Consider the following 24755-nt stretch of genomic DNA (forward strand, 5'->3'; position numbering starts at 1 on the left):
AAAATTTTGTTCTAGTGATATGAGAACGCAATTCTATTTTATTATAAAAAAAATTTTTTTCTTCAATTTGGAAATGTATTGTAAGATACCAAAGCATTTTTTTCTCATTTAAAATACTCTATAATAATTTTATCTCAATATAGAATCAATACACTTGTGTATGACGGAATACATATTCACGTGAAGTCTTACTCATCCACGTAGAATTGTATAATACCATACGCAAGAGAGAAACGCTTAGCGGATAAATCTATCCCGGTAAATCACAACGGATGTAATCCACTACGTTTATAATTCATGGAAAGACAACGTGCAGTATCACATGAGAAAACCTTGAACCCCTTCACGGAAGTTAGACTAGTTGAAGTCGTGAATACAAAGTTTTTTCCCCCTTCGTATCCTGACGATCGCTTGTTCGATTCTTAGAAAGGAAGTCGCGCGGAATAGCGCAGTCGCATTTAACCATCCGCGATCAAGCTCTCGCGCAGTCTTGTCAGTAACCATAGAGCTCTCGTCAGTTCAATGATAAGTAGAACTACCATGGAAAGAGCGAACCCTATCGCGAGTGTCTATGATCCCAAGAAAGGCACGCAGTTAAGTATCGAGTTGAATCGCTGGATATTGAAGCCAATCGGTGTCTGGCCCAAATCAGTTCATCTCTCATGGATGGGAAAATTCGTGTACCTTCTGATAAACGTAATTTGTATCACTTTCGTCTGCTTCCTCTTACTACCTGCTGCCATCAACGTAGAACTTGACAAAGAAGAATTTACGTATCGTATGCTAAGACTCTCTTCGATTCGGGGTTTCTCCATAATGACCATTATAAAGTATTTATCGTTGATATTCCGTGAGAACGATATCCGCAATGGTATTCAACATATCGAGATCGACTGGATGAATACTCAGCGTTATGAAGATCGAATCATCATGATCAAGAATGCGAAATTCGGCCGGCGCATCGTGACAATCGTCGCGTTCGTGACGTACGGCAGCGCCTTTTTCTATTATATAGCTTTACCGTTAAATTCCATCATGATGACGAAAAACGATGAAAACTTGACGTTTCAGCTACAAATGAATCCGGCTGCCACGGAAACCATCGACAAAAAATACAATTTTAATGATATTTTTTTCTTCTGGATGCAGCTTGTGTCGGGTTTCATCGCACACTCCGTCTATGCCGGTACACTCAGCTTAGCTGCCGTATTTGCAGTGCACGCATACAGTCGCCTAGAAGTTTTAATGCAGTGGATCCAACATCTCGTGGATGGACGGGAAGATTTATGTGATAACGTGGATGAGAGATTGATGACGATCGTGCAACAGCACGTTCGAATCATACGGTGAGTCACTTTCCACTTTAGTATCATCAATTTTTTGCATTCAACATATTATACGTTTGTTTATACAGCGCAGAATATTATTTTTAATTGTTCAGAAATATTTCACAAAATCATACTTTTCTCGTAAAATATTTTTCACGTGTCCGTTACCTTTTAGTTTTATATCACTAACAGACAAGGTACTGCGCGAAATATCTTTCTTGGATATAACATGCTCAACATTAATTATGATTCTTCTTGGATATTTTTGTATCAAGGTATGAATAAAATATCTTGCAAAATTTAATGTAATTTTGAAGCAGTTAGAAATCGAGATGTGCGATTTACAACGACACGTATAACGTTCTCAAAAATAGCAACTTTTACGTTGCAGGAATGGGAGACTAGAGAAATTACAAATTACCTAACATTTATTGTTCTGCTTATGTGTATGACGTTCAATATTTTTGTACTCTGTTACATTGGCGACATTGTTACAGACAGGGTAAAATATTTATCTACAATTTTTGATAAATTTAATGGCAAGCCTATCATATACACAGGATGTTCACATTTAATTCAAAGTATTTTTTTACAGTAGCAGAAATATATAATAATAATCACATTTATAAAATTCAGTATTTATTGTAGAAAGTAGCTCCTAGCAGCGTATATAAGTCTAGATATGTTTTAAATAAAAGAAATGAGAAAAGCAATCCTCTAAACAGTGCAAGAAAATCGGAGAGGTGTCGTATATGACTGATTGGTATCGTCTGCCAGAAAGAAAAAATCTTGCCCTCGTGTTGATGATCGCTATGTCCAATGCATCAATCAAACTTACTGCCGGAATCTTCGAATTGTCTCTTAGTACTTTTGGCGAGGTAAGTAACGTAACATCAGTCTATTATACCTATCCGCAAGTAATGTGAATTACACGCAGTTTATCCAATCGATAGGTGATTAAAGTATCCCTTGCCTACTTGAACGTGTTGCGTACAGTAATGACATAAAACTTGTTCGATGTAGAAATTATTAATGCATCTATTGGTTGCAAATAAGTGTCAATTAAATAATCAATATGTATAGAAATATAGTAATGAATATTATAAGGAATAGAAAATTGTATTTATTAAAATATTTGATTGAAAAAAGCATAGTCCTCTCCTTTCCTTTTTTTGCTGTGTAATATTTTTTTAGCACTGCATATATGATGTGATAAAATCACAGTGCAACTGAAGATAATTAAAAATTGTTTGTATTTATGTTATGTTAATGCATCTCTTCAAAATAGTATCTGGCTAACACAATATCATTAGATATGTGTATTTTTATATTGTATACATTAATAGTGAAAGAGAGAGAGAAAGAGAGAGACAGAATTAATATTTCAATAGCAACAGACTAAAACATTTTCCAACGTGTATCCAAACAAATAAAAAAAAATTTTGTGTAATTGTTATAATAATATCAAAGAAATATAAAAAAACACAATTTTATTTTATTATAAAATAATTTTTTTAATTTGAAAAATATATCATAAAATGAGATAGCATTTTCCCAAAAATGATGAAGAGAAATTGTTTTGCATAGTAAGAAAACGTATTTTAAAATATTTACTGAAAAGAAGAATCCAATGCATTTCACATATAATATTTTTCTAGAAAATATCTTTCTCATGCATTATTACGCGATATATAAAATTAAATAATATTGCACTCCAAAATAATGCATATTTATTTTCAAAGTAGTTATTTATAATCATTTCTTAGTGAAAAAAAATACTATTATTCGTGTAATATGTGCACATACATGTATAAGCAAGACATTTTTATCACCAAGAAATAATTCTACAAATATTTTTCGACGATTAAAAAATAAAATATTAACTGTGCATAATACTTCATTCCACACGGATTGTTTTCTCATCGTGCAAGTAACAGCGTCGGGTATACATTACAATGACAAAGATTAATCAACACACACAACTCGCACTCGTATCGATCGCACTACCCCTTCACCGTCCGGAAAATCTTCAACTCCACCTCTTAGGCTAACTATACTCCTTCAAAAAAAAAAGAGAGTTAGAAAAGCGCGCAAGCGCTGCATGAGAACGACCTGATGTTTCCTCCGTCGCGGTATTATCGCTCAATAGTTCGCGGACGTTTGAATCACAATCATGTCACATTCCTTCCGCGTATCCTCTACGCGCAACATCGCGTACCAGCGAGATAGCGAGTACAGTATTCAACTGAATCGCTGGTTCCTGAAACCGATCGGTGCTTGGCCCGAGACCAACACCGGTGTCACGGACAAGGTGCTATCGCGCAGTATCCAGTTCCTCTGTCACTCTTTGATCGCTTTCACAGTAGTGCCGTGCGTATTATACATCATGTTCGAGCCAAACGTGTACTTGAAACTGAAAGCTTTCGGCCCAATGATACATTGGCTGATGGGCGGCGCGAACTATTGCTCATTGCTAGTGCGTAGCTACGAGATACGCAAGTGCGTGGATCATATGTGCGTCGATTGGCGGTACGTGGGGAAGACGCGTGATCGGGAAGTGATGCTACAGAATGCTAAATTCGGCCGATTCGTGTCCGCCTTTTGTGCGGTTTTCATGCAGGGCGGTGTCTGCTCCTACAGCATCATTACCACCCTGACACCGGCGATCATTCGGATCGGAAACGTTACGATAACGACACACCAGCTTCCATGTCCGTTCTACAACGAGCTAGTGGACACGAGATACAGCCCGGCGAACGAGATTGTGATCGTCTTACAGCTGTTGTCGACTGTCATAGTGAATACCGTCACGGTGGGCGCGTGCAGTCTCGCTGCTGTTTTCGCTATGCACGCTTGCGGCCAGCTAAATATTTTAATGATGGAATTGAATGAACTTGTCGATGAGAGCGAGTACAATGTCACGCGACGAAAATTAGCTATTATTGTGGAGCATCATCTCCGTATACTGAAGTAATACTTTTCTATTATATAGATATAATATTGATATGTATTGCTTATCATATATTGATCTTCTAAAAGCATGTATTCGGTCTTTGATCTATATTTCTTAAAATTCAAACGAATAGAATGAGATAAGATGAGCTTTTTAATATAAATTAATATGATGATGACGATTAAACAATCGCATTATGCGAAAATGCAACTTTGCTCTGTAAAGCTGCATTTGCATATAATGCAATTAATTAATCAATGAAATAAAAATTCACTTATAATGTAATATTTAAATAGTTAATTTGTTTAAAATTATATATTTTTATTGTTTGCAATTTTTTTCAAAAAAATCTTTTTTTTTTGCGCTTTTTCTCTACTGATTATTTAGTAATATAACTATTATATCATATAATAATTACATTATAATATAATCATTATATTTATAGTAGTATTATATTACTAAAATAAATAATTTTAATTTCAGTTTTGTATCGCAGATAGAAATGATTATGCATCAGATATGTCTCGTTGAGTTATTGGGCTGTACTATTGATATATGCATGCTCGGATATTACACGATCACGGTATGCTGAAATTTTGTGCTAATGCCATAACAATTGCAAAATGAAAATTTTATACGTTCTACATTACATAATAATTTACATTATATTTTTTAACAAATCAAGCAATATCAAACTCATTCTACGCAGACATTATCCTCATATGTTTTACCTGTATTGTTTTACTTATATTCGTATGCATTGTTATTTATAGGAATGGAAATTGCAAGATACCAAGAACTTACTCACGTACTTTACTATATTCATAGCTATGTCATGCAACATTTTTATATTTTGTTACATTGCTGAAATTCTCACAAATCAGGTAGCTGTATTGCATATATTTACATATACCTTTCTTTTTGATTATAAAATAATCTGAAATAAAATTATGATGTAAAAATTTGATCGAATCAGAATTTGTGTAGTGTCGAAAAATAGGCGAAATAGCTTATATGACGGAGTGGTATCGATTACACCATAAAATTGCGATCGACTTAATTCTAATAATTTCGAGATCGAATGCCGTTATTAAGATAACTGCCGGAAAAATGATTCAACTATCCATTGCGACTTTTGCAAATGTAAGTTTACCGTATAACTTTAATATTAATATTTTTCTATAAATAACAAAATTAGAATACAGATTTAAATCTGCAGATTTTCATAAAATCTGTTTTAAAATATTATTATTTTAATCATGTAATAATTGTTGTAATTATCTACATGATATTATCTACACACACAATTTTTTTATCACTCTGATACATATTTAGAGAAAAAAAAAATTACAGTAAAAAATATACAAAAATATTAATAAATACATTAAGATGTTAACTAGAATTATTTCAGGTGATGAAAACAGCGTTTGCATATGTAAATATACTTAGAACGGTAACGACGTAATAATATACGGCATGAAAATTCCGGATAACAAGTAAAATGTAAATTTATTCAAGTTGTTAATAATTACCAATGTAGTGATATAGCTGATTCTTGCCGTATTAATGAACATATTTTTTACTTCTCAGCAACGATTTTATGCAATACATTCCATCTCATGTTTCATTTTATTAAGAATATCGCACTTTCGTCTACAATTAACATTACGAATACTATTCGTTAAACAAACGGGGAGTAATAACTGAATTTGGTTACACTTGTCGACCAAGTTAGTCTACAAGTTGTGTTTAGATGTTCTCGTACAGTACATCGCGATTTCAAGCAACAAGTAGCTATAAGTATCGATTACATTCCGTCTTAGTCGGAGGGTGTAATAATTTTTTTCTCTCTCATAGCGCATCCGCGCAGGCGCTGGCATAACCACTACTCCGTTGAGAAACGTAGCTAGTAGTAGTGATCAGTATCTGGTGCGTCTTGTATGAATCGACCATGAAGCGTACTTCTAGCGAAACCACTGTAGACATTTGCAGGCGAGACAATGATTATAGTTTGCAGTTCAATCGTTGGATTCTGAAATCGATAGGCGCTTGGCCGGAATTCAGGAAAAATTCGATGATCAAGAATATTCTAATAAATATCTTGCGATTAGCGTGTCATTCTTTAATGGTATATACCATAGTATCTTCTACATTATATGTATTGTTCGAAGAGAAAGATTTACGCTTAAGACTGAAAGCTATAGGACCTACGAGCCACATTATTATGGGCGGAATCAATTACTGCTCGCTCCTGCACAATAATGATCGAATACGCGCGTTTATAGAGCATATGGAGACCGACTGGCGAATGGCGAAAAGAGAACAGGATCGAGAAGTGATGCTGCGAAACGCGAGAATAGGACGCGTTATAGCGGCCGTTTGTACGCTTATCATGCAGGTTGGTGTTATTTCTTACAATATAGCTCGAGGGATGTCACGGATAACAGTGGTAATCGGCAACAAGACCATCGAGACAGGTGGCCTACCATGTGCATCTTACAATAAGATCGTGGACACTAGACTCAGCCCGGTATACGAAGTCGTGCTCGCGGTGCAGTGTCTCTCGACCATCGTGGTGAACAACGTCACGGTCGGTGCGTGCAGTCTCGCTGCCGTTTTCGCGATGCACGCTTCCGGCCAACTCAACGTAGTAATGCTACGTCTCGAAGAACTCGTCGCTGAAAAACAAGATCTTCAATTGAAACTGGCAAATATCGTGGAGCATCATCTGCGAGCTTTGAGGTAATACGAATTTTAAAAGATTGTGCACAAATCGATTTTAATTATCTATAAAAAGTAATACGGTAGCGTTTTATGAAATTTTGTTGATCATTAAATGACCTTATTTGAAACTAATTTTGCGTGAAACGTAATTTTTGTTATATAAAGTAAACTATAACACATGAGAAAAATATTTTATAACGTTTCTTTTTTTAAATATGACATATTTGCAGAATAGAAACTATCGCAGTAAGATATTTGAATAAAAATATTGAGTGTCTTTAATGGCGCGGTTAATGCTGTCGATTACAGATTTCTTTCACATTTGGAAGTTATGATGCGTCAAATATGTTTTGTGGAATTAGTCGGATGTACATTCAATTTATGTATGCTGGGATATTACACAATTTCGGTATGTTAAAAATTTAATACAGGTGAATATGTAACAGATTGTGCACCGCTAATTCTTATTCTGATTTCAAATGCTATCAGTTTACATGTCCTTCCAGGAATGGCATCAAGAAAGCATAAACACTATAATAACATATGTTATGGTGTTGACATCGATGCTGTTTAATATCTTCATATTTTGTTTCATTGGTGAACTCGTAACGGATCAGGTAAAATTTTTAGTCAAAAATCTTTTATTTCAAAAACTTTCATGCAATCAATATTTCTATAATTAAAATATTTACGTTTGAATCGACGGATTCAATTTCACGATAGTGTAAAAAAGTTGGCGAAGCAGCTTATATGACAAATTGGTATTTATTGCCGCATAAAACTGTACTTAGTTTAATTTTAATAATCTTACGATCAAGAATTGTTATCAAAATTACGGCTGGAAAAATATTTCACATGTCTATCCAGACTTTCGGTGCTGTGAGTATTATGAAAATGATATATAAATACTGTTTCTAGAAACAAAATAAATTTTGAAATATTTGAAATTGTTAAAGTTACGCAAGTGCAACCCTAAGTAGTATAAATGCACTTTGAATGTATAATATGAATAACACATTATTAACATGCAATTATTAAATGTTTTAGGTAATTAAAACATCTGTCGCATACTTGAATATGCTTCGAACTTTAACTATGTAAATATTGTATAATAAAAGACGAATATATTTGTAATATTCTCTATTAAGATAATATAAAATATGTAAAATTTCTCATATATAAATAATTTTATGTAAAACACTAAAAACATTATTTTTTTAAACAATCAAAATATTTAATATACACATTGTGATTGACGATATAAAATCTTTTAATTGTGTCACAACTATATTTATTATAGAAACAGCAAAAATCACAAATACATTTAAATTATTGTAAATTTTTTGCTTAATAAATTACAAAAAAAAATTATTTTTTTCTATTTGACCGACGAAAACAAAATCATTACTTAATATTTTTCAAAATCGCTAGACGACATCGAAAACTGAAAGCTATAAGATAAATTTGGATACTTTACATTTAATTAAATACAAATTTTACTCAGAAGAGTAATCGAGCTGCTGACTCATATATATAATTAGCTTCTGTATTATATTATATACAGTGTTCATTAATGGTTGTACCCACTTGTTGAAGAATTTATCATGTTTTCTCTTATAAACGTGACTTATAACTGACAGTACTTGTTCAATCATTTTCTACTTTCTGCTCGTACACCGCGTATTTCGCTAAACTTCTATGCAACAAGTTGCGATACCGTAAATATCGATTATGCAGTCAGCCGACACAGCACGTATCTTCTCTCAGGAATAAGCCATAGGTCTGCGCAGGCGCTCCCATAACTACTGCTTGTCATCGAGACGCAGTCAGTAGTAAAGACTAGTATTTGATGCGCTTATCGCGGATCAAGCAATGCGTTTCTATCACGAATCCAAGATAGACGTTTACAAACGAAATAACAATTATAGTCTTCAATGGACTCGTTGGATTTTAAAGCCGATAGGTGTTTGGCCAGAATTACCCACGAGCTCAGCAATCGAGAAGATTTTATCAAAAATTTTGAGATTAACGTGTCACACTTTAATAGCTCTCACTGTGATACCCTCTATATTATATATTATTTTTGAAGAGAAGGATATCGAATTAAAACTGAAGGCCGTAGGGCCCGCAAGTCATTGGCTCATGGGTGGTGTGAATTACTGCTCGCTGTTGTATCAAAAGGGTCAGATACGTAAATCTATCAAACACATGGAAACCGATTGGCGAATGGCGAAGAGACAGTGCGATCAAGAAATGATGCTGAAGAACGCGAGAGTGGGACGCATTATAGCGGGCGTTTGCGCACTCATTATGCAGGGTGGTCTTTTTACTTACAATGTGGCAAGGGGAACATCACCTATACTCGTAGCGATAGGCAACGAAACAGTCACGATGAATCGCCTACCGTGTCCGTCTTTCAACAAAATCGTGGATACCAGGTTTACCCCGGTTTTCGAGATAGTGTTCACGCTTCAGTTGCTTTCGACCCTCGTGGTGAACAATACCATAGTAGGTGCGTGCGGTCTGGCCGCAGTATTCGCGATGCACGCATGCGGACAGCTCAGTGTAGTGATGTCGCGATTCGAAGAACTCGTTGAGGAAAAACGACACAACGTTATTCAGAGAAAGCTAGCGAATCTCGTCGAGCATCATCTACGAACATTAAGGCAAGATTGTTACACATTTGATTATTATGCAAACTTGCACAATTTTTAAAAACCATTGGATCTATAAATAATCGTTATAATATTATATCAAAATAATTTTAAATGTATTATTAGAAACGTAATATATTGTGTCAAAACACTATAGTAATAATTATTACTATAAGGTATTTGGATAGAAATATTAAATTTGATGAAGATTGCAGTTACTGTTAAATATATCAATTTCAGGTTTCTTTCGCGCATGGAGATAATTATGCGTCAAGTGTGTTTCGTGGAATTAACTGGATGTACATTCAACTTATGTATGCTAGGATATTACGCCATTACGGTACGCTTAAAATCTTGAAAAGGTGAATATGTAATAGATAGATCTTGATTCGTTATCGATTTCATTTTAAATATCAATTTTGCCTGTTTTGCTTTTCAGCAATGGCACGAAGAAAGTACAAACACTATAATAGCGTACTTTGTTATATTTACATCAATGACGTTTAACATTTTCATATTTTGCTACATTGGTGATCTCGTTACGGAACAGGTAAAATAATCGAATCTGGTCTATCGTCACAATTTTGTGAACTTTCACTTCTCATTTAATCTGTAATAATGAACGACATTTGATTCAAGAAATTTAATTTTACGACAGTGTAAAAAAGTTGGAGAAGCAGTTTATATGACAAATTGGTATAAGTTGCCGCAAAAAACTGTGCTTAGCCTAATTTTAATAATTTTGCGATCAAGTATAGTCATCAAAATGACTGCGGGAAATTTAGTTCATATGTCAATCTCAACTTTCGGTGATGTAAGTGAAAAAACGAAATGCTTACATATTACAAGTTATGCCCGTATTTTAATGTTTTTTAATTAATCTAGGTAATGAAAACTTCTATAGCATACTTGAATATGCTTAGAACTTTAACTATGTAAATATTGTACCATAGAATGAGTTTTAAATAACATCTGTAGCGTAATAAATAAATATTTTGCACAAAATAATTATACATAAAATTTCTACGTAATCCATTTTCGTAGTAGATTTTTATAGTTAATCTTTTCATTTCTTTTCCATCAGTCTTTAGTTGATATTAAAAAAAAAAGCGATTTCTTTTTCTTTGCAATAAAATAAATTAATCGTATATATTATAAATATTGCAAGTTAAGTTCATAATTATATGGGATGTCACGGATAACAGTGGTAATCGGCAACAAGACCATCGAGACAGGTGGCCTACCATGTGCATCTTTCAATAAGATCGTGAACACTAAACTCAACCCGGTATAGTAGTGCTCACGTTGCAGTGTCTCTCGACCATCGTGGTGAACAACATCACGGTCGGTGCGTGCAGTCTCAATGCCGCTTTCGCGATGCACGCTTCCGGCCAACCCAACGTAGTAATGCTACGTCTCAAAGAACTCGTCGCTGAGAAACAAGATTTTTAGTTGAAACTGGCGAATATCGTGGAGAATCATCTGCGAGCTTTGAGGTAATACAAATTTTAAAACATTGCGTACGAATCAATTTTAATTATCTATAAAAAGTTATACGGTAATGTTTTATAAAATTTTATTGATTATTAAATGATCTTATTTGAAACTAATTTTGCGTGAAACGCAATTTTTGTTATATGAAGTGCCAGTAAACTATAACACATGAGAAAAAATATTTTATAACGTTTCTTTTTTTAAATATGACATATTTGCAGAATAGAAACTATCGCAGTAAGATATTTGAATAAAAATATTGAGTGTCTTTAATGGCGCGGTTAATGCTGTCGATTACAGATTTCTTTCACATTTGGAAGTTATGATGCGTCAAATATGTTTTGTGGAATTAGTCGGATGTACATTCAATTTATGTATGCTGGGATATTACACAATTTCGGTATGCTAAAAATTTAATACAGGTGAATATGTAACAGGTTGTGCATCGCTAATTCTTATTCTGATTTTAAATGCTATCAGTTTACATGTTCTTCCAGGAATGGCATCAAGAGAGCATAAACACTATAATAACATATGGTGCTGACATCGATGCTGTTTAATATCTTCATATTTTGTTTCATTAGTGAACTCGTAACAGATCAGGTAAAATTTTTAATTAAAAATCTTTTATTTCAAAAATTTTCATGTAATCAATTTTTCTATAATTAAAATATTTACCTTTGATTCAATTTCACGATAGTGTAAAAAAGTTGGCAAAGCAGCTTATATGACAAATTGGTATTTATTGCCATATAAAACTTAGTTTAATTTTAATAATCTTACAATCAAGAATTGTTATCAAAATTATGGTTGGAAAAATATTTTACATGTCTATCCAGACTTTCGGTGCTGTGAGTATTACGAAAATGATATATAAATACTGTTCCTAGGAACAAAATAAATTTTGAAATATTTAGAATTGTTAAAATTACGCAAGTGCAACCCTTTGTAGTATAAATGCACTTTAAATGTATAAAATAAACAGATTATTAACGTACAATTATTAAACGTTTTAGGTAATTAAAACATACTTGAATATGCTTCAAACTTTGACTGTGTAAATATTGTATGATAAAAAACGAGTATATTTGTAATATTCTCTATTAAGATAATATGAAATATGTAAAATTTCTCATATATAAATAATTTTATGTATAACACTGAAAACATTATTTTTTTAAATAATCTAAATATTTAATATACATATTGTGATTGACGATATAAAATCTGTATCACAACTATATTTATTATAAAAACAGCAAAAATCACAAATTCATTAAAATCATTGGAAATTTTTTGCTTAAAAATTGACAAAGAAAAAATTAACTTTTTCTATTTGACCGACGAAACAAGATTATTATATAATATTTTTCAAAATCGCTAGACGACATCAAAAACTTAAAGCTATAAGCTAAATTTGGATACTTTAAATTTAATTAAATATAAATTTCATTCAGAGGAGTGATCGAGCTGATGACTCATATATATAATTAGCTTCTGTATTATATTATATATATAATATTTTATATACGCAATATTTTATAATACTTCAAGAAAAAAAATTTTTCAAAAAAAGAATGAAAAAGATCACAATCTTTAATGGATTACTCTTATGGAAGATATTTGTATGGGAGAATGTAAGTCTTACATTTCTTATCCATATAATTCATGAAACAGTGACCAATATATCATAGAGGTAAATCTCCTTTTCACGACATTCAATAAGACTATAAAATGCACCCTTCAAACGGTAACGGCTAAACAGTAATCCATTCAACAAAAGATCACTTACTTTCATATATTGTTTTTTATTAACTTAAACCTTAGATACTCTCTTATGATAACTTGAATTAAATTTCACTTGTATTTTGTCTCAAGAGCATTTTAGATATGGAATTCCTAGTAAAGAAAATCAAGTTAAGCATACGCTCTGCCCGCGTATATAGAATAAAAGACATATCTTCTAACGTAAAGAACTATATTTCACGAATGAAGAATTTATTATGTTTTCTCGTATAAACGTGACTTATAACTGACAGTACTTGTTCTATCATTTTCTACTTTCTGCTCGTATACCGCACATTACGCTAAACTTCTATGCAACAAGTTGCGATACCGTGAATATCGATTATGCAGTCAGCCGACACAGCACATATCTTTTCCCAGGAATAAGCCATAGGTCTGCGCAGGCGCTCCCATAACTACTGCTTGTCATCGAGACGCAGTCAGTAGTAAAGACTAGTATTTGATGCGCTCACCGCGGATCAAGCAATGCGTTCCTACCACGAATCCAAGATAGACGTTTACAAACAAAATAACAATTATAGTCTTCAATGGACTCGTTGGATTTTAAAGCCGATAGGTGTTTGGCCAGAATTATCAACGAGCTCGGCAATCGAGAAAATTTTATCAAAAATTTTGAGATTAACGTGTCACACTTTAATAGCTCTCACTCTGATACCATCTATATTATATATTATTTTTGAAGAGAAGGACAGCCAATTAAAACTGAAGGCCTTAGGGCCTACAAGCCATTGGCTCATGGGTGGTATAAATTATTGCTCACTGTTGTATCAAAAAGATCAAATACGTAAATCTATCAAACACATAGAGACCGATTGGCGAATGGCGAAAAGACAGTGCGATCAAGAAATGATGCTGAAGAACGCGAGAGCGGGACGCATTATAGCGGGCGTTTGCGTGCTGTTTATGCAGGGTGGTGTTTTTACTTTCAATGTGGCAAGGGGAACATCATCTATACTCGTAGCGATGGGCAACGAAACAGTCGCGATGGGTCGCCTACCGTGTCCGTCTTTCAACAAAATCGTGGATACCAGGTTTACCCCGGTTTTCGAGATAGTGTTCACGCTTCAGTTGCTTTCCGCCCTCGTGGTGAACAATACCACAGTGGGTGCGTGCGGTCTGGCCGCAGTATTCGCGATGCACGCATGCGGTCAGCTCAGTGTAGTGATATCGCGATTCGAAGAACTCGTTGAGGAAAAACAACACGACGTTATTGAGAAAAAGCTGGCAAATCTCGTTGAGCATCATCTACGAACATTAAGGCAAGGATTGTTACACATTTGATTATTGTGCAAACTTGCACAATTTTTAAAAACAATTGCATCTATAAATAATTGTTATATTATATTAAAATAATTTTAAATGTATTATTGGAAACGTAATATATTGTGTCAAAACACTACAGTAATAATTATTACTATAAGGTATTTGGATAGAAATATTAAATTTGATGAAGCTTGCAGTTACTGTTAAATATGTCAATTTCAGGTTCCTTTCGCGCATGGAGATAATTATGCGTCAAGTGTGTTTCGTAGAATTAACTGGATGTACATTCAACTTATGTATGCTAGGATATTACGCCATTACGGTACGCTTAAAATCTTGAAAAGGTGAATATGTAATAGATAGATCTTGATTCGTTATCGATTTCATTTTAAATATTAATTTTGCCTGTTTTACTTTTCAGCAATGGCACGAAGAAACTACAAACACTATAATAGCGTACTTTGTTTTATTTATATCAATGACGTTTAACATTTTCATATTTTGCTACATTGGTGATCTCGTTACGGAACAGGTAAAATAATCCAATTATATCTATCGTCACATTTTTGTGAACTTCCACTTTCTCATTTAATATGTAATAATGAACGACATTTGATTCAAAAAATTTAATGTTACAACAGTGTAGAAAAGTTGGAGAAGCAGTTTATATGACAAATTGGTATCAGTTGCCGCAACAAACTATGCTTAGCCTGATTTTAATAATTTTACGATCAAGTATAGTCATCAAAATGACTGCGGGAAAAATAGTTCACATGTCAATCTCAACTTTCGGTGATGTAAGTGAAAAAACAAAATGCTTACATATTACATTACAAGTTATATCCAAATTTTAAAGTTTTTTAATTAATCTAGGTAATGAAAACTTCTGTAACGTACTTAAATATGCTTAGAACTTTAACTATGTAAATATTGTACCATAGAAAGAGTTTTAAATAACATTTGTAGCGTAATAAATAAATATTTTGCACACAATAGTTATACATAAAATTTCTACATAATCCATTTTCGTAGTAGATTTTTATGGTTAATCTTTTCATTTCTTTTCCATCAGTCTTTAGTTGATATTTAAAAAAAAGTGATATTTTTTTCTTTGCAACAGAATAAATTAATTCTATATATTACAAATATTGCAAGTTAAGTTCATAATTTTATATTCGCATCACAATCACTTGCGAGGCAAACACAGCATGTTATTTACATGTCTTTATTTTCAACTGGTGGTGCAACAAATAGCGTTTATCGATTAGCACAATGTCCCGCTTCTTGCATGCAGACCGCACTCTGAATGAAGACTTGCGCAATCACTTTGATACATCTCCGCTTCAACTAAAAAAAGTCTAACGAAAGTGTTCAGTATCACTTAAAAAATAAGATTATGATAACCGTATCCGAGCCTAATAAATCGATGTTGGCTCCGTAACAAATATCACAATTATAATCTTCAGCTAAATTGCTGATTCGTGAAATTAATCAGTGCCTGTTTAGAGTCACGCGCTACCACAATTACAGAGACTGTTCCATCCAAATAACATGCTACATCTTCATAGATTTTACAGTTATGCTTTGCATACTCTATTTCTTTTGAGGAGCAGAATCTTAAGATTAAGATAAATGCGGTTGGTCTCGTGAACCACTGAATTATAAGCGGAATAAATGGCTGCTATTGCGCGACTAAGACACACATTGCTGCATTGAGATGGAGAAACAATTTGGTACGTAAAATTTTTGTAAATATAATTGTACATCTTTAGACTTGTTTTCCATTATGATTCTTTCAATGGAACAAAAATTGACAGAAAGAGTATAAATAGCGTACATTATCATGTACATATCTATAAGCTTTAATATTTTCATATTTTGCTACATAAATGAAATTTTAACACAATAGGTAGAGAAGCTGCCAATGTCAATTAGCGTAAGATTAACAAAAGTTAATATTATTAGCATTTGCATATTTAACAGTGCAATGTTTATTAGTGTAAAAAGAAGTTGACAAAACGGCATATATAACCGATTGGTATCTCTTACCTCGTAAGGCAGCTCTTGATTTGATCCTGATTATATCAAGATCGAGTGCCGTAATCAAAATAGTTGCTAGAAAATTAGATTCAACTATCGTGACCTTTAGTAACGTATTAACAGATTTCTTTTTAGAATTTGTAGGAGATCACTGTCACGTGATCGTACGATTTAATCGTTCGTATTTTCGAAGTATAATTTTTCATATTTTATTTCTCGATACAGTATTTTCATGCCGCCAAAACATTAATCGTAGCGTATTTTCCGCGCAAGGAATCAACGCGACTTTTCTGCGAGCAATTATCGATCAGACTTGCACGCGTCTCTCTCACAAAGTGCATCACCCTATCTGTTCATCATCGCTCTAAAGAGACGCGCAGGCGCTCGTTCGAACGTAGTTCTAAGCGGTGTACAGTTTGCCGCAGGCAGTGCATCGTGTGCCCCCGCGAAGCGATCATGACGCATTCCGACCATGTGACAAGGAGCATCGAGCTCCCTCACGGAAGCGATTATAGTCTTCAATTGACACGTTGGTTTCTAATACCGATCGGCGCTTGGCCGCGAATGAGTACGACGACGAGAGTGAAGAGGATCTCTTCGCACATGCACATTTTTGTATGCACATCTTTAATAGCAATCATCATGGTGCCGTGTCTGTTATACGTGTCACTGGAGGAGAAAGACACCGAGATCAAATTGAGCGTGATAGGTCCGCTGAGCCACTGGATCATGGGTATGATCAATTACTGTCTGCTTCTCACGCGCAGTAACGATATCCGTGAATGCGTACTGCACATGGAGATGGACTGGCGGCTCGTTCGAAAGATCGAGGATCGTCAGATAATGATGCGACAGGCCAAGATCGGCCGCTTCGTCGCCGGTTTCTGCGCGATGTTCATGCAGAGCGGCACGTTTCTCTTCGCTGTACGTAAATCGCTGTCAACAACTATCGTCATCGTCGGCAACGAAACCGTCTCGATGCATCCGATGACCTGCCCGTTTTACAACAAGTTGATCGACACGAGGTTCAGTCCTGCGAATGAGATCATGGTGGTCGTAGAATGGCTGTCATGTTTTATAGTGAATTCTGTTACGGTGGGCGCTTGCAGTCTTGACGCCGTCTTTGCGATGCACGCCTATGGTCAGCTGAACATGCTGTTTTCGTGGTTAAACAAACTCGTTATAGACGAAGATAAGGAAAACAAATGCGTCGAGCAAAGACTGGCTATTATTGTGGAACATCATTTAAGGGTGCTGAGGTATTTTGTTTTAATATCAAGAATTGTATTTTCGCCGTATTAAAACAATATTCCTATGAATAATGTAAGGTAAATGTTCCAATGAAATGTCCAGACATGTAATGAGCTAAGATTGTTGAATTTTGTAAGGTCACAGCATAAAGTGATTTAATACAGCTAATTGAAATATATGAAATATAAAACGTTATTATTAACACAAAATGCAAATCCATCGAAACAAAGTGCTTATATTGTTTATAAAATGTATTGTTTATGGAACAAATACCAAAAATATTCTCTTTACAAAAACACGTTTCCTAAAACAATTTAAGAACATTGTCAAAATATAAACCTAGTTATGTAACAAATTTATTTTTTTTACATTAATTTTTATATTATTTTAAAAAATTTATCTTGTAAATGTCTGTAATTATTTAAAGATCAAAATTAAATTTTAAAGTTATAAAAACATCTAAGATTAATAATAATAAATTTCCATGTAAATGTCCAGACATAAAGATACTTTTGGATACAAGAATATTTATCTTATTTATCAGTTTTACGTAAGCTTATTTTTTTGCTAAATACGAAAAGAAATGTTTTATACACGTTAGAGTCGCATATATACATTACAGTTTTATATCACGTATGGAAACCGTTATGCGACATATCTGTCTAGTGGAATTGCTGGGATGTACGATGAATATGTGTTTTCTTGCATATTATTTTATTACGGTACGCTAAAAATATGAAAGGTGAATATGTAATATAATTGTATTCTATAATTTTATTACTTATAAAATATCAGATTTAATTATCTTCTAGTATAGAATATCAAAAAAAATCATTTTTTAATTATTGTCTAATCAAAAATCTTATATTTTTATTTTACAGAATATGGACTCATTTGATGGGGCAAAGACAACGTCGTATGTCATTATATACTTATCTATGGCTTTCAATATTTTTATATTTTGTTACATCGGTGAGATTCTCACAGAACAGGTAATAACTGAAGAAGCTAAGTTAAAATACTTGATATAATCATTCAACAAAATTGAAATTTGTATTTAATTTTCGCATCTTGTAATATTTCTTTAAATTATTTTCACGATTTTGGACACTAACAGAAAAAAATAAAGCTTAAATTTATTAGTGCAAGAACGTCGGCGAAAGAGCGTATATGATTAATTGGTATGAACTACCGCACAAAACTGCCCTTGGACTTATTTTGGTGATAGCACGATCGAATAACATTATCAAGATGACTGCTGGAAAATTATTTCATTTATCTATCGCGACTTTCGGAGATGTAAGTAATATACATGTTATATAATAAAGAAAATTATATTAATAAAAATTTAATATATATTCTACTTACTATATAATTATTCGTTAAAATTCATTATTAACATTCCTATGCCGCGATTTCATTTTTTCGTTCAAGCTCATATCATCTTGATCTTATTTTGATTAATCTTGAAATTTTCCGGACTTCCAATTAATATCATAAATAGGAAGGAAGACGTTGCTGTTTCAGGTAATTAAAACTTCCGTGGTATATTTGAATATGTTACGAACAATGAGAACGTCCGTGTGAATCAAATTAAATTAGAAAAAGTGAGAAATATATTTTGTATAGTACTTGTGATAGTAGAAATATTTAATAAAGAAAAATTACGCCGAGCACAATACAATTTTTATATTTACGTTATTAAGAGTACAATAAAGTTGCATGTCATCCAAGATAGCTTTCTCAAAATTAAAGTTTAATATAAATAAAAATCAAATACATCAGCTCATGATTATGATATATTAAATACCTGATCAAATAAAATCCAATGCTTTTCTCCAATATATCTTATGTATCGTATGAAATCACAACTCATATTTACACATAATAGCAAAAAAAAAGTGACAGAATATTGCACCATCCTTTCCGTGCATACGATTTTCGTGAACTGCCACCGTCCAAACGTTACATTTCCATAAGCAGCAATTATCGATCAGATGCGTATGCGTCTCTGCCAAGAAGCACACATCACCTGTTCGCCAAACCGCTCTAAAGATTTGCGCACGCGCCCGTTCAAACGTAGCTCTAGCTGGTGCAGTCAGCCGTTCGATGCAGTCAGTGCATTGTGCGCCACCGCCATTGTGCGCCACCGCAAAGCGATCATGACGCACTCGGAGCGTTTACTAACGAACATCAAATTCACGTACAAAAGCAACAACGATTACAGTCTTCAGCTTACCCGTTGGTTTCTGCTGCCAATCGCAGCATGGCCACGACCGACTACATCGACGACAGTGGAAAGAATCTCACTCCAAGCGCACGTTTTCGCTTGCGTATTTCTGATACTGATTATCTTGATACCATGCATATTGTACGTATGGCTGGAAGAAAAAGATATACAGATAAAGTTGAGTGTAATGGGTCCGCTAAGTCATTGGATCATGGGCACGATTAATTACTGGCTGCTCCTTGCGCACAGCGATGATATCCGTGAATGCGTGCAACACATGGAGACTGACTGGAGGATGGTTCGCGGGACCGACGATCGGGACGTGATGCTGCGATACGCGAAAATCGGCCGCCTCGTCGCCGGATTCTGCGCAGTGTTCATGCAAAGCGGGACGCTCCTCTTTATGGTGGCCAAAGCGGTGACATCTATGACTGTCATCATTGGCAATGATACTGTAACGATGCACCCGATGACCTGTCCGATATACAGCAAGTTCATTGACGCGAGATTCAGCCCCGCGAACGAGATCATGATACTTACACAGATATTGTCGTGTTTTATAGTGAACTCAATTACAGTGGGAGCTTGTAGTCTCGCGGCGGTATTCGCCATGCACGCTTACGGTCAGCTAAGCATGTTGTTCTCGTGGTTGAACAATCTCGTTGAGGACGAGGACAAGGAAAACGAATTTGCTGAACAGAAGCTGGCGACGATTGTGGAACATCATTTAAGAGTGCTGAGGTATTTCATTTAAATATCAAGATTCGACGTTTGCGCGTTCTCACCATAGAACACACAATTCAATCAAAAATTAGACATTTTTATTATCGGCAATAAGATATTGTTATGTGTTATATTTTCTATAATTTTGATACATTATGTACAAGCATTTAATAAAAATTCGAAATGTTTTATTTATATCGAATGGTAAAGAACAACGCATTTGGATCTTCGTGTATGTTTTTTCAGTTTTATATCGCGCATAGAAAATATCATGCAAACCATCTGTCTTGTGGAATTGGTGGGATGCACATTGAATATGTGTTTACTTGCATATTATTCTATTACGGTATGCTAAAGACCTAAAAAGGTGAATATATGTTAGGGAAGAATGAGTTAAATCGGACTTTTTTAATTTAGATGACATCGAAAATGTGACAGCAGTTTGACAATTCTCTGTCATAACATTCATAGAATAAACGCAAACATATATTTTTAGCCATCGTGCAAAAGTTAAAAAAAAAAAGAAAATCCTTGTAAATCATTATTTAAAAGATGTTAACATTTTGAAAGATAATTGATTTAAGATAATTAAAGAGTGTAAAATTCAAAAATATCAAGCGTTTTACGATCACTTATTATAAAATTTGTTCCAAAGTTCGAAAGATTTCATGTCCAAATCGAACTTTTAAATTGGAATTGCAACTTGATTGTAGTTGAACTAGTGATTCCAAATCGGACTGGAAAAAGCATTTTTACATTTTCCATTAGTTCAACACACGTGAGAAATACGGCAAAATAATTTGAAGCAAAAATAAAGATAATTAAATTATCTTTCCAACGGCATTTTATCTTCCCTTCGGTTTTATGATTGGACTTTACTTGTACTTTATAAAAAGCAAAAATTGCAAATAGGTCCGACCTATCCCATTTTTTCCTATCATCAGCACATTAACTTCTTCATTTATAAAATACTAAATCTAATTTTTGATTTTCTAGAACTGGAGTGATTTTGATGCAGCAAAAATAACATCATATGTCATCGTATACCTATCAATGGCTTTCAATATTTTTATATTTTGTTTCATCGGCGAGATTCTAACGGAACAGGTAATTCTTCAGAATTATAATAAATATTTTAAAATATTACAATTTAATTATTCCATGTTTAATAAATCATTGATTATATATCGATTGCGCTTTATATCATGTAATGTTTCTTAATTTGTTTCTATGTTTTATAAAATATACAAAATACTTATATACAAAGAATATTTACATTAATGTTTTTATTAGTGTAAAAATGTTGGTGAAAAAGCATATATGACCAATTGGTATGAATTGCCGCACAAAACTGCTCTTGGTCTCATTTTGATAATAGCGCGATCGAGTAACGTTATCAAGATTACAGCTGGAAAATTATTTCACTTATCTATTGCAACTTTTGGTGATGTAAGTAAAACATATATCATATTTATAATGACACTGTAATAAAAATTTTTAATACATTTTTTTACAAATTATTGTGAAATTTTTCTCTCGGTGCATCTTTTCCTTCATTTATAATTTTATGAGTGATATTTACACATTAAAATATCTTTTATGCTTCAATTTTCGAAATATTAATTATGTCATAAATAGGAAGGAAGACACCTTGTTGTTTCAGGTAATTAAGACTTCTATGGTATATTTGAATATATTAAGAACGATGACTCCCGCCACGTGAATTAATTAAGCTAACAAACATTTATCATAAATATATTTTGTATAGAACAAAAATATAATATAATAGAAAAATAGAAGAGAAATATATTTAATAAATAAAATATTCAAGAATATAAGTAAATATTAATACTATTTAAAGATACACAGTAATTTCCATAAAAAATTATTTTTAACATTAAAAAGATGTTTTAGAAAAAAAAGCAAGCGGTTATGAAAATAATAGCTTCATTAAAACTATTATTTTTCTACAGGAAAATATTTTTTATCTTGACTAATATTAAAAAAAAAAAATATATATATATAACAATAATAATTAAAGTTTATACGTCTATCCAAATTGTATATAGAAAGATCAGAATCTTTGATCTTAAATAACAATAAATTAATACTTTCGCAAGTGCATGTTTATGGTAGTCAATTTTTTTAGAGAAGTACTTCCTCAACAGCGTGCTCCGCGAGTATCGATCGACTGACGCACAAATATTCTGTTATTACCTGTTACGTTACCATAACTCACTGGCGCAGGCGCCACTTTTCAACTGCAACTGTATGTAACAGTTGCAGTCGGTTCAGTAGCATCTGCGCGTTCCGCGAGCAATCATGAGTAGCGGTAAATCTGTCAAGCCGTATCAAGATCCGAGCGATTACAGTATTCAGTTAAATCGTTGGTTCCTGACACCAGTGGGCGCTTGGCCAAGATCAGCTTCGACGACATTCAGAGAGAAGGTGATTTCGACGATATTGATAATCATCTGTTACTCTCTAATATCCTTCACGGTCCTACCCTGCATCTTGAACATTCTATTCGAAGAGACCGATATGCATAAAAAATTAAAAGCAATAGGTCCGTTAAGCCATTGGAGCATGGGTGGTATGAATTTTTTCTCTCTGTTGTTTCGCAACCGCCAAATAGGTCGTTGCATTCAGCATATGAAGATCGATTGGCAAACGGTGAAAAATAGTGAGGATCGACAAGTGATGCTGAAATATGCCAAAATCGGCCGTTTTGTCGCTGGGATATGCGCAGTTTTTATGCACGGCGGCGTATTCATGCACAGCCTGTTGCAGGGCATTACACCAACGTTCGAATATATCGGCAACGTGAGTGTGTCGGTGATCGTGTTACCTTGTCCCACGTACAGCAAGTTCATAGACATCGGGCAGAGTCCGGAGAACAAGATCGCGTTAACGATACAACTTATGTCAAGTATCGTCGTCAATTCTGTCACAGTTGGCGCCTGCAGTCTCGCAGCGGTGTTTGCCATGCACGCGTGCGGCCAGTTGAATGTGTTAATGAGATGGCTGTACCAATTGGACGATCAAAAACAGCAAAATACGGTACAACGTCGTTTGGCGAACATTGTGGAGCACCATCTAAGAGTATTAAGGTAATACCCTCATAAATTTAAGACATTGATAACCCTATTCGATGTATGTATTAAAAATATAATTCTTGACATTTTAACGTCTCCGATTTTACGCTAACTCCTTCTGTCTCTCTCTTTCTCTTTCTCTGTCACACACATACACATTTTTCTTCTCACAATAATATAACTCATAAAAAAAGTGTATAAGTAGCAATAAGATTGTAATTTACATTGTTTGCAGTTTTGTTGCACAGATGGAAGAACTTTTGAATCAAATATGTTTTGTGGAATTGCTAGGATGTACATTTAACTTATGTATGCTCGGATATTATGTCATTACGGTACGCTAAACAGTTAAAAAGGTGAATATATAATTAAGACGCACGGGTAACTTTTCATTTTGAAACAAATTGCTGTACATGCAAAACATAATTAATCGCAGAAAAAAGCATTCAACTATGTCATTATTGAAAATTATATTTTTAATAATAACAATCACCATAAATTGTACGGTTATTATCCGAAATTTTTCAGGGATGGAATGTAATAGAGAAAACAACGTGTTTGTCCCTGATGCTCATATATATATCTATGTGTTTCAACATTTTTATATTCTGCTACATTGGTGAGGTAGTCACAGAACAGGTAAATAAATCATGAAGCTAAAATTTTATGGAATTATTTCCAAGTATCTCATCAATTAAAAAAAAAAAAAAATAAGTATATACAATTGTTACAACCTTTTCATATTATTAAACAAATAAATTAATAGTGTAAACAAGTAGGCGAAACAGCCTATATGACAAACTGGTACAATTTGCATCATAAAACGGCTCGTGGTCTGATTTTAATTATTTCCCGATCGAGTACCGTGATCAAGTTAACTGCAGGAAAACTAGTTCATCTTTCTATTGCAACTTTTGGTGCTGTGAGTACACGAAAATGTATATCATGTTTTGTACAGTCTATTACATTTACGAAACGTTTCAGGTGATAAAAACCTCCATGGTGTATTTAAACATGCTCCGAACTATGACGGTTTCTTAAGTTGAATTACACCAGTTTGTACAAAGCGTTAGCAAATTCTCTAGTTAACACCGTAATTTAAAATTATATTTGAATAAATATATAAATTATAAATAAAATATAACATTTATTATTAAAAAAATATCATTTTCTAAACCCTAAATACATGACAAA

General features: G+C 33.5%; 8 protein-coding genes across 17 annotated transcripts; all 8 read left to right on the forward strand.

Annotated features, from left to right (window-relative positions):
* The first annotated feature begins 27 nt into the window (after positions 1-27).
* LOC105195332 lies at positions 28-2460 on the forward strand. 2 transcript variants are annotated; one of them, XR_005574706.1, is made up of 5 exons: positions 28-1346; positions 1504-1603; positions 1720-1830; positions 1977-2206; positions 2282-2460. XR_005574706.1 is itself a non-coding variant. In XM_011160708.3 (5 exons), the coding sequence occupies exons 1-5, from the start codon at positions 523-525 to the stop codon at positions 2333-2335; spliced, it is 1242 nt and encodes a 413-aa protein (XP_011159010.2). In that variant the 5' UTR covers positions 28-522; the 3' UTR covers positions 2336-2438. The 2 variants fall into 2 exon arrangements, 1 of the variants encoding a protein (XP_011159010.2); XM_011160708.3 differs by having other exon boundaries at positions 2054-2206; positions 2282-2438.
* Positions 2461-2921: 461 nt separating this feature from the next.
* On the forward strand, positions 2922-5833 carry LOC105195333. Of its 2 annotated transcripts, XM_011160709.3 has the most exons (5): positions 2922-4298; positions 4765-4864; positions 5055-5165; positions 5269-5424; positions 5693-5833. In XM_011160709.3, exons 1-5 carry the CDS (start codon positions 3502-3504, stop codon positions 5744-5746), a joined length of 1218 nt encoding a protein of 405 aa, XP_011159011.2. In that variant the 5' UTR covers positions 2922-3501; the 3' UTR covers positions 5747-5833. The 2 variants fall into 2 exon arrangements, with proteins under 2 accessions (XP_011159011.2, XP_039304883.1); XM_039448949.1 differs by lacking the exon at positions 5693-5833 and having other exon boundaries at positions 5258-5417.
* Positions 5834-5976: 143 nt separating this feature from the next.
* On the forward strand, positions 5977-8226 carry LOC105195334 (odorant receptor 82a-like). Its single transcript, XM_026130907.2, has 5 exons — positions 5977-7023; positions 7315-7414; positions 7512-7622; positions 7729-7884; positions 8053-8226. The coding sequence occupies exons 1-5, from the start codon at positions 6233-6235 to the stop codon at positions 8104-8106; spliced, it is 1212 nt and encodes a 403-aa protein (XP_025986692.1). The 5' UTR covers positions 5977-6232; the 3' UTR covers positions 8107-8226.
* A 93-nt stretch (positions 8227-8319) lies between these two features.
* On the forward strand, positions 8320-13191 carry LOC105201505 (odorant receptor 82a-like). The gene is made up of 5 exons (XM_026130910.2): positions 8320-9671; positions 9900-9999; positions 10099-10209; positions 10318-10473; positions 10545-13191. Exons 1-5 carry the CDS (start codon positions 8878-8880, stop codon positions 10596-10598), a joined length of 1215 nt encoding a protein of 404 aa, XP_025986695.2. The 5' UTR covers positions 8320-8877; the 3' UTR covers positions 10599-13191.
* LOC105195336 (odorant receptor 4-like) lies at positions 10561-15217 on the forward strand. Of its 5 annotated transcripts, none has more exons than XM_039448946.1 (6): positions 10585-11155; positions 11454-11575; positions 11651-14218; positions 14445-14544; positions 14644-14754; positions 14864-15215. In XM_039448946.1, exons 3-6 carry the CDS (start codon positions 13425-13427, stop codon positions 15074-15076), a joined length of 1218 nt encoding a protein of 405 aa, XP_039304880.1. In that variant the 5' UTR covers positions 10585-11155; positions 11454-11575; positions 11651-13424; the 3' UTR covers positions 15077-15215. The 5 variants fall into 5 exon arrangements, with proteins under 5 accessions (XP_025986775.1, XP_039304880.1, XP_039304881.1 ...); XM_039448947.1 differs by having other exon boundaries at positions 11454-11553; XM_026130990.2 differs by having other exon boundaries at positions 10561-14218; positions 14864-15019; positions 15096-15217.
* Positions 15218-15330: 113 nt separating this feature from the next.
* On the forward strand, positions 15331-19477 carry LOC105195337. Of its 3 annotated transcripts, none has more exons than XR_005574707.1 (5): positions 15331-17521; positions 18136-18235; positions 18395-18505; positions 18631-18812; positions 19041-19477. XR_005574707.1 is itself a non-coding variant. In XM_011160712.3 (5 exons), the coding sequence occupies exons 1-5, from the start codon at positions 16719-16721 to the stop codon at positions 19098-19100; spliced, it is 1230 nt and encodes a 409-aa protein (XP_011159014.1). In that variant the 5' UTR covers positions 15331-16718; the 3' UTR covers positions 19101-19477. The 3 variants fall into 3 exon arrangements, 2 of the variants coding, with proteins under 2 accessions (XP_011159014.1, XP_039304873.1); XM_011160712.3 differs by having other exon boundaries at positions 18657-18812; XM_039448939.1 differs by lacking the exon at positions 19041-19477 and having other exon boundaries at positions 18631-18818.
* Positions 19478-19656: 179 nt separating this feature from the next.
* LOC105195338 (odorant receptor 82a) lies at positions 19657-22309 on the forward strand. Its single transcript, XM_011160713.3, has 5 exons — positions 19657-20484; positions 20713-20812; positions 21463-21573; positions 21760-21915; positions 22130-22309. Exons 1-5 carry the CDS (start codon positions 19676-19678, stop codon positions 22187-22189), a joined length of 1236 nt encoding a protein of 411 aa, XP_011159015.1. The 5' UTR covers positions 19657-19675; the 3' UTR covers positions 22190-22309.
* A 78-nt stretch (positions 22310-22387) lies between these two features.
* Positions 22388-24723, forward strand: LOC105195339 (odorant receptor 4). Of its 2 annotated transcripts, XM_026130904.2 has the most exons (5): positions 22388-23576; positions 23797-23896; positions 24090-24200; positions 24328-24483; positions 24546-24700. In XM_026130904.2, the coding sequence occupies exons 1-5, from the start codon at positions 22789-22791 to the stop codon at positions 24600-24602; spliced, it is 1212 nt and encodes a 403-aa protein (XP_025986689.1). In that variant the 5' UTR covers positions 22388-22788; the 3' UTR covers positions 24603-24700. The 2 variants fall into 2 exon arrangements, with proteins under 2 accessions (XP_025986689.1, XP_025986688.1); XM_026130903.2 differs by having other exon boundaries at positions 24328-24723.
* The last annotated feature ends 32 nt before the right edge of the window (positions 24724-24755 follow it).

Source organism: Solenopsis invicta, chromosome 5 (assembly GCF_016802725.1).
Source record: "Solenopsis invicta isolate M01_SB chromosome 5, UNIL_Sinv_3.0, whole genome shotgun sequence".
NCBI lineage: Eukaryota > Metazoa > Arthropoda > Insecta > Hymenoptera > Formicidae > Solenopsis > Solenopsis invicta.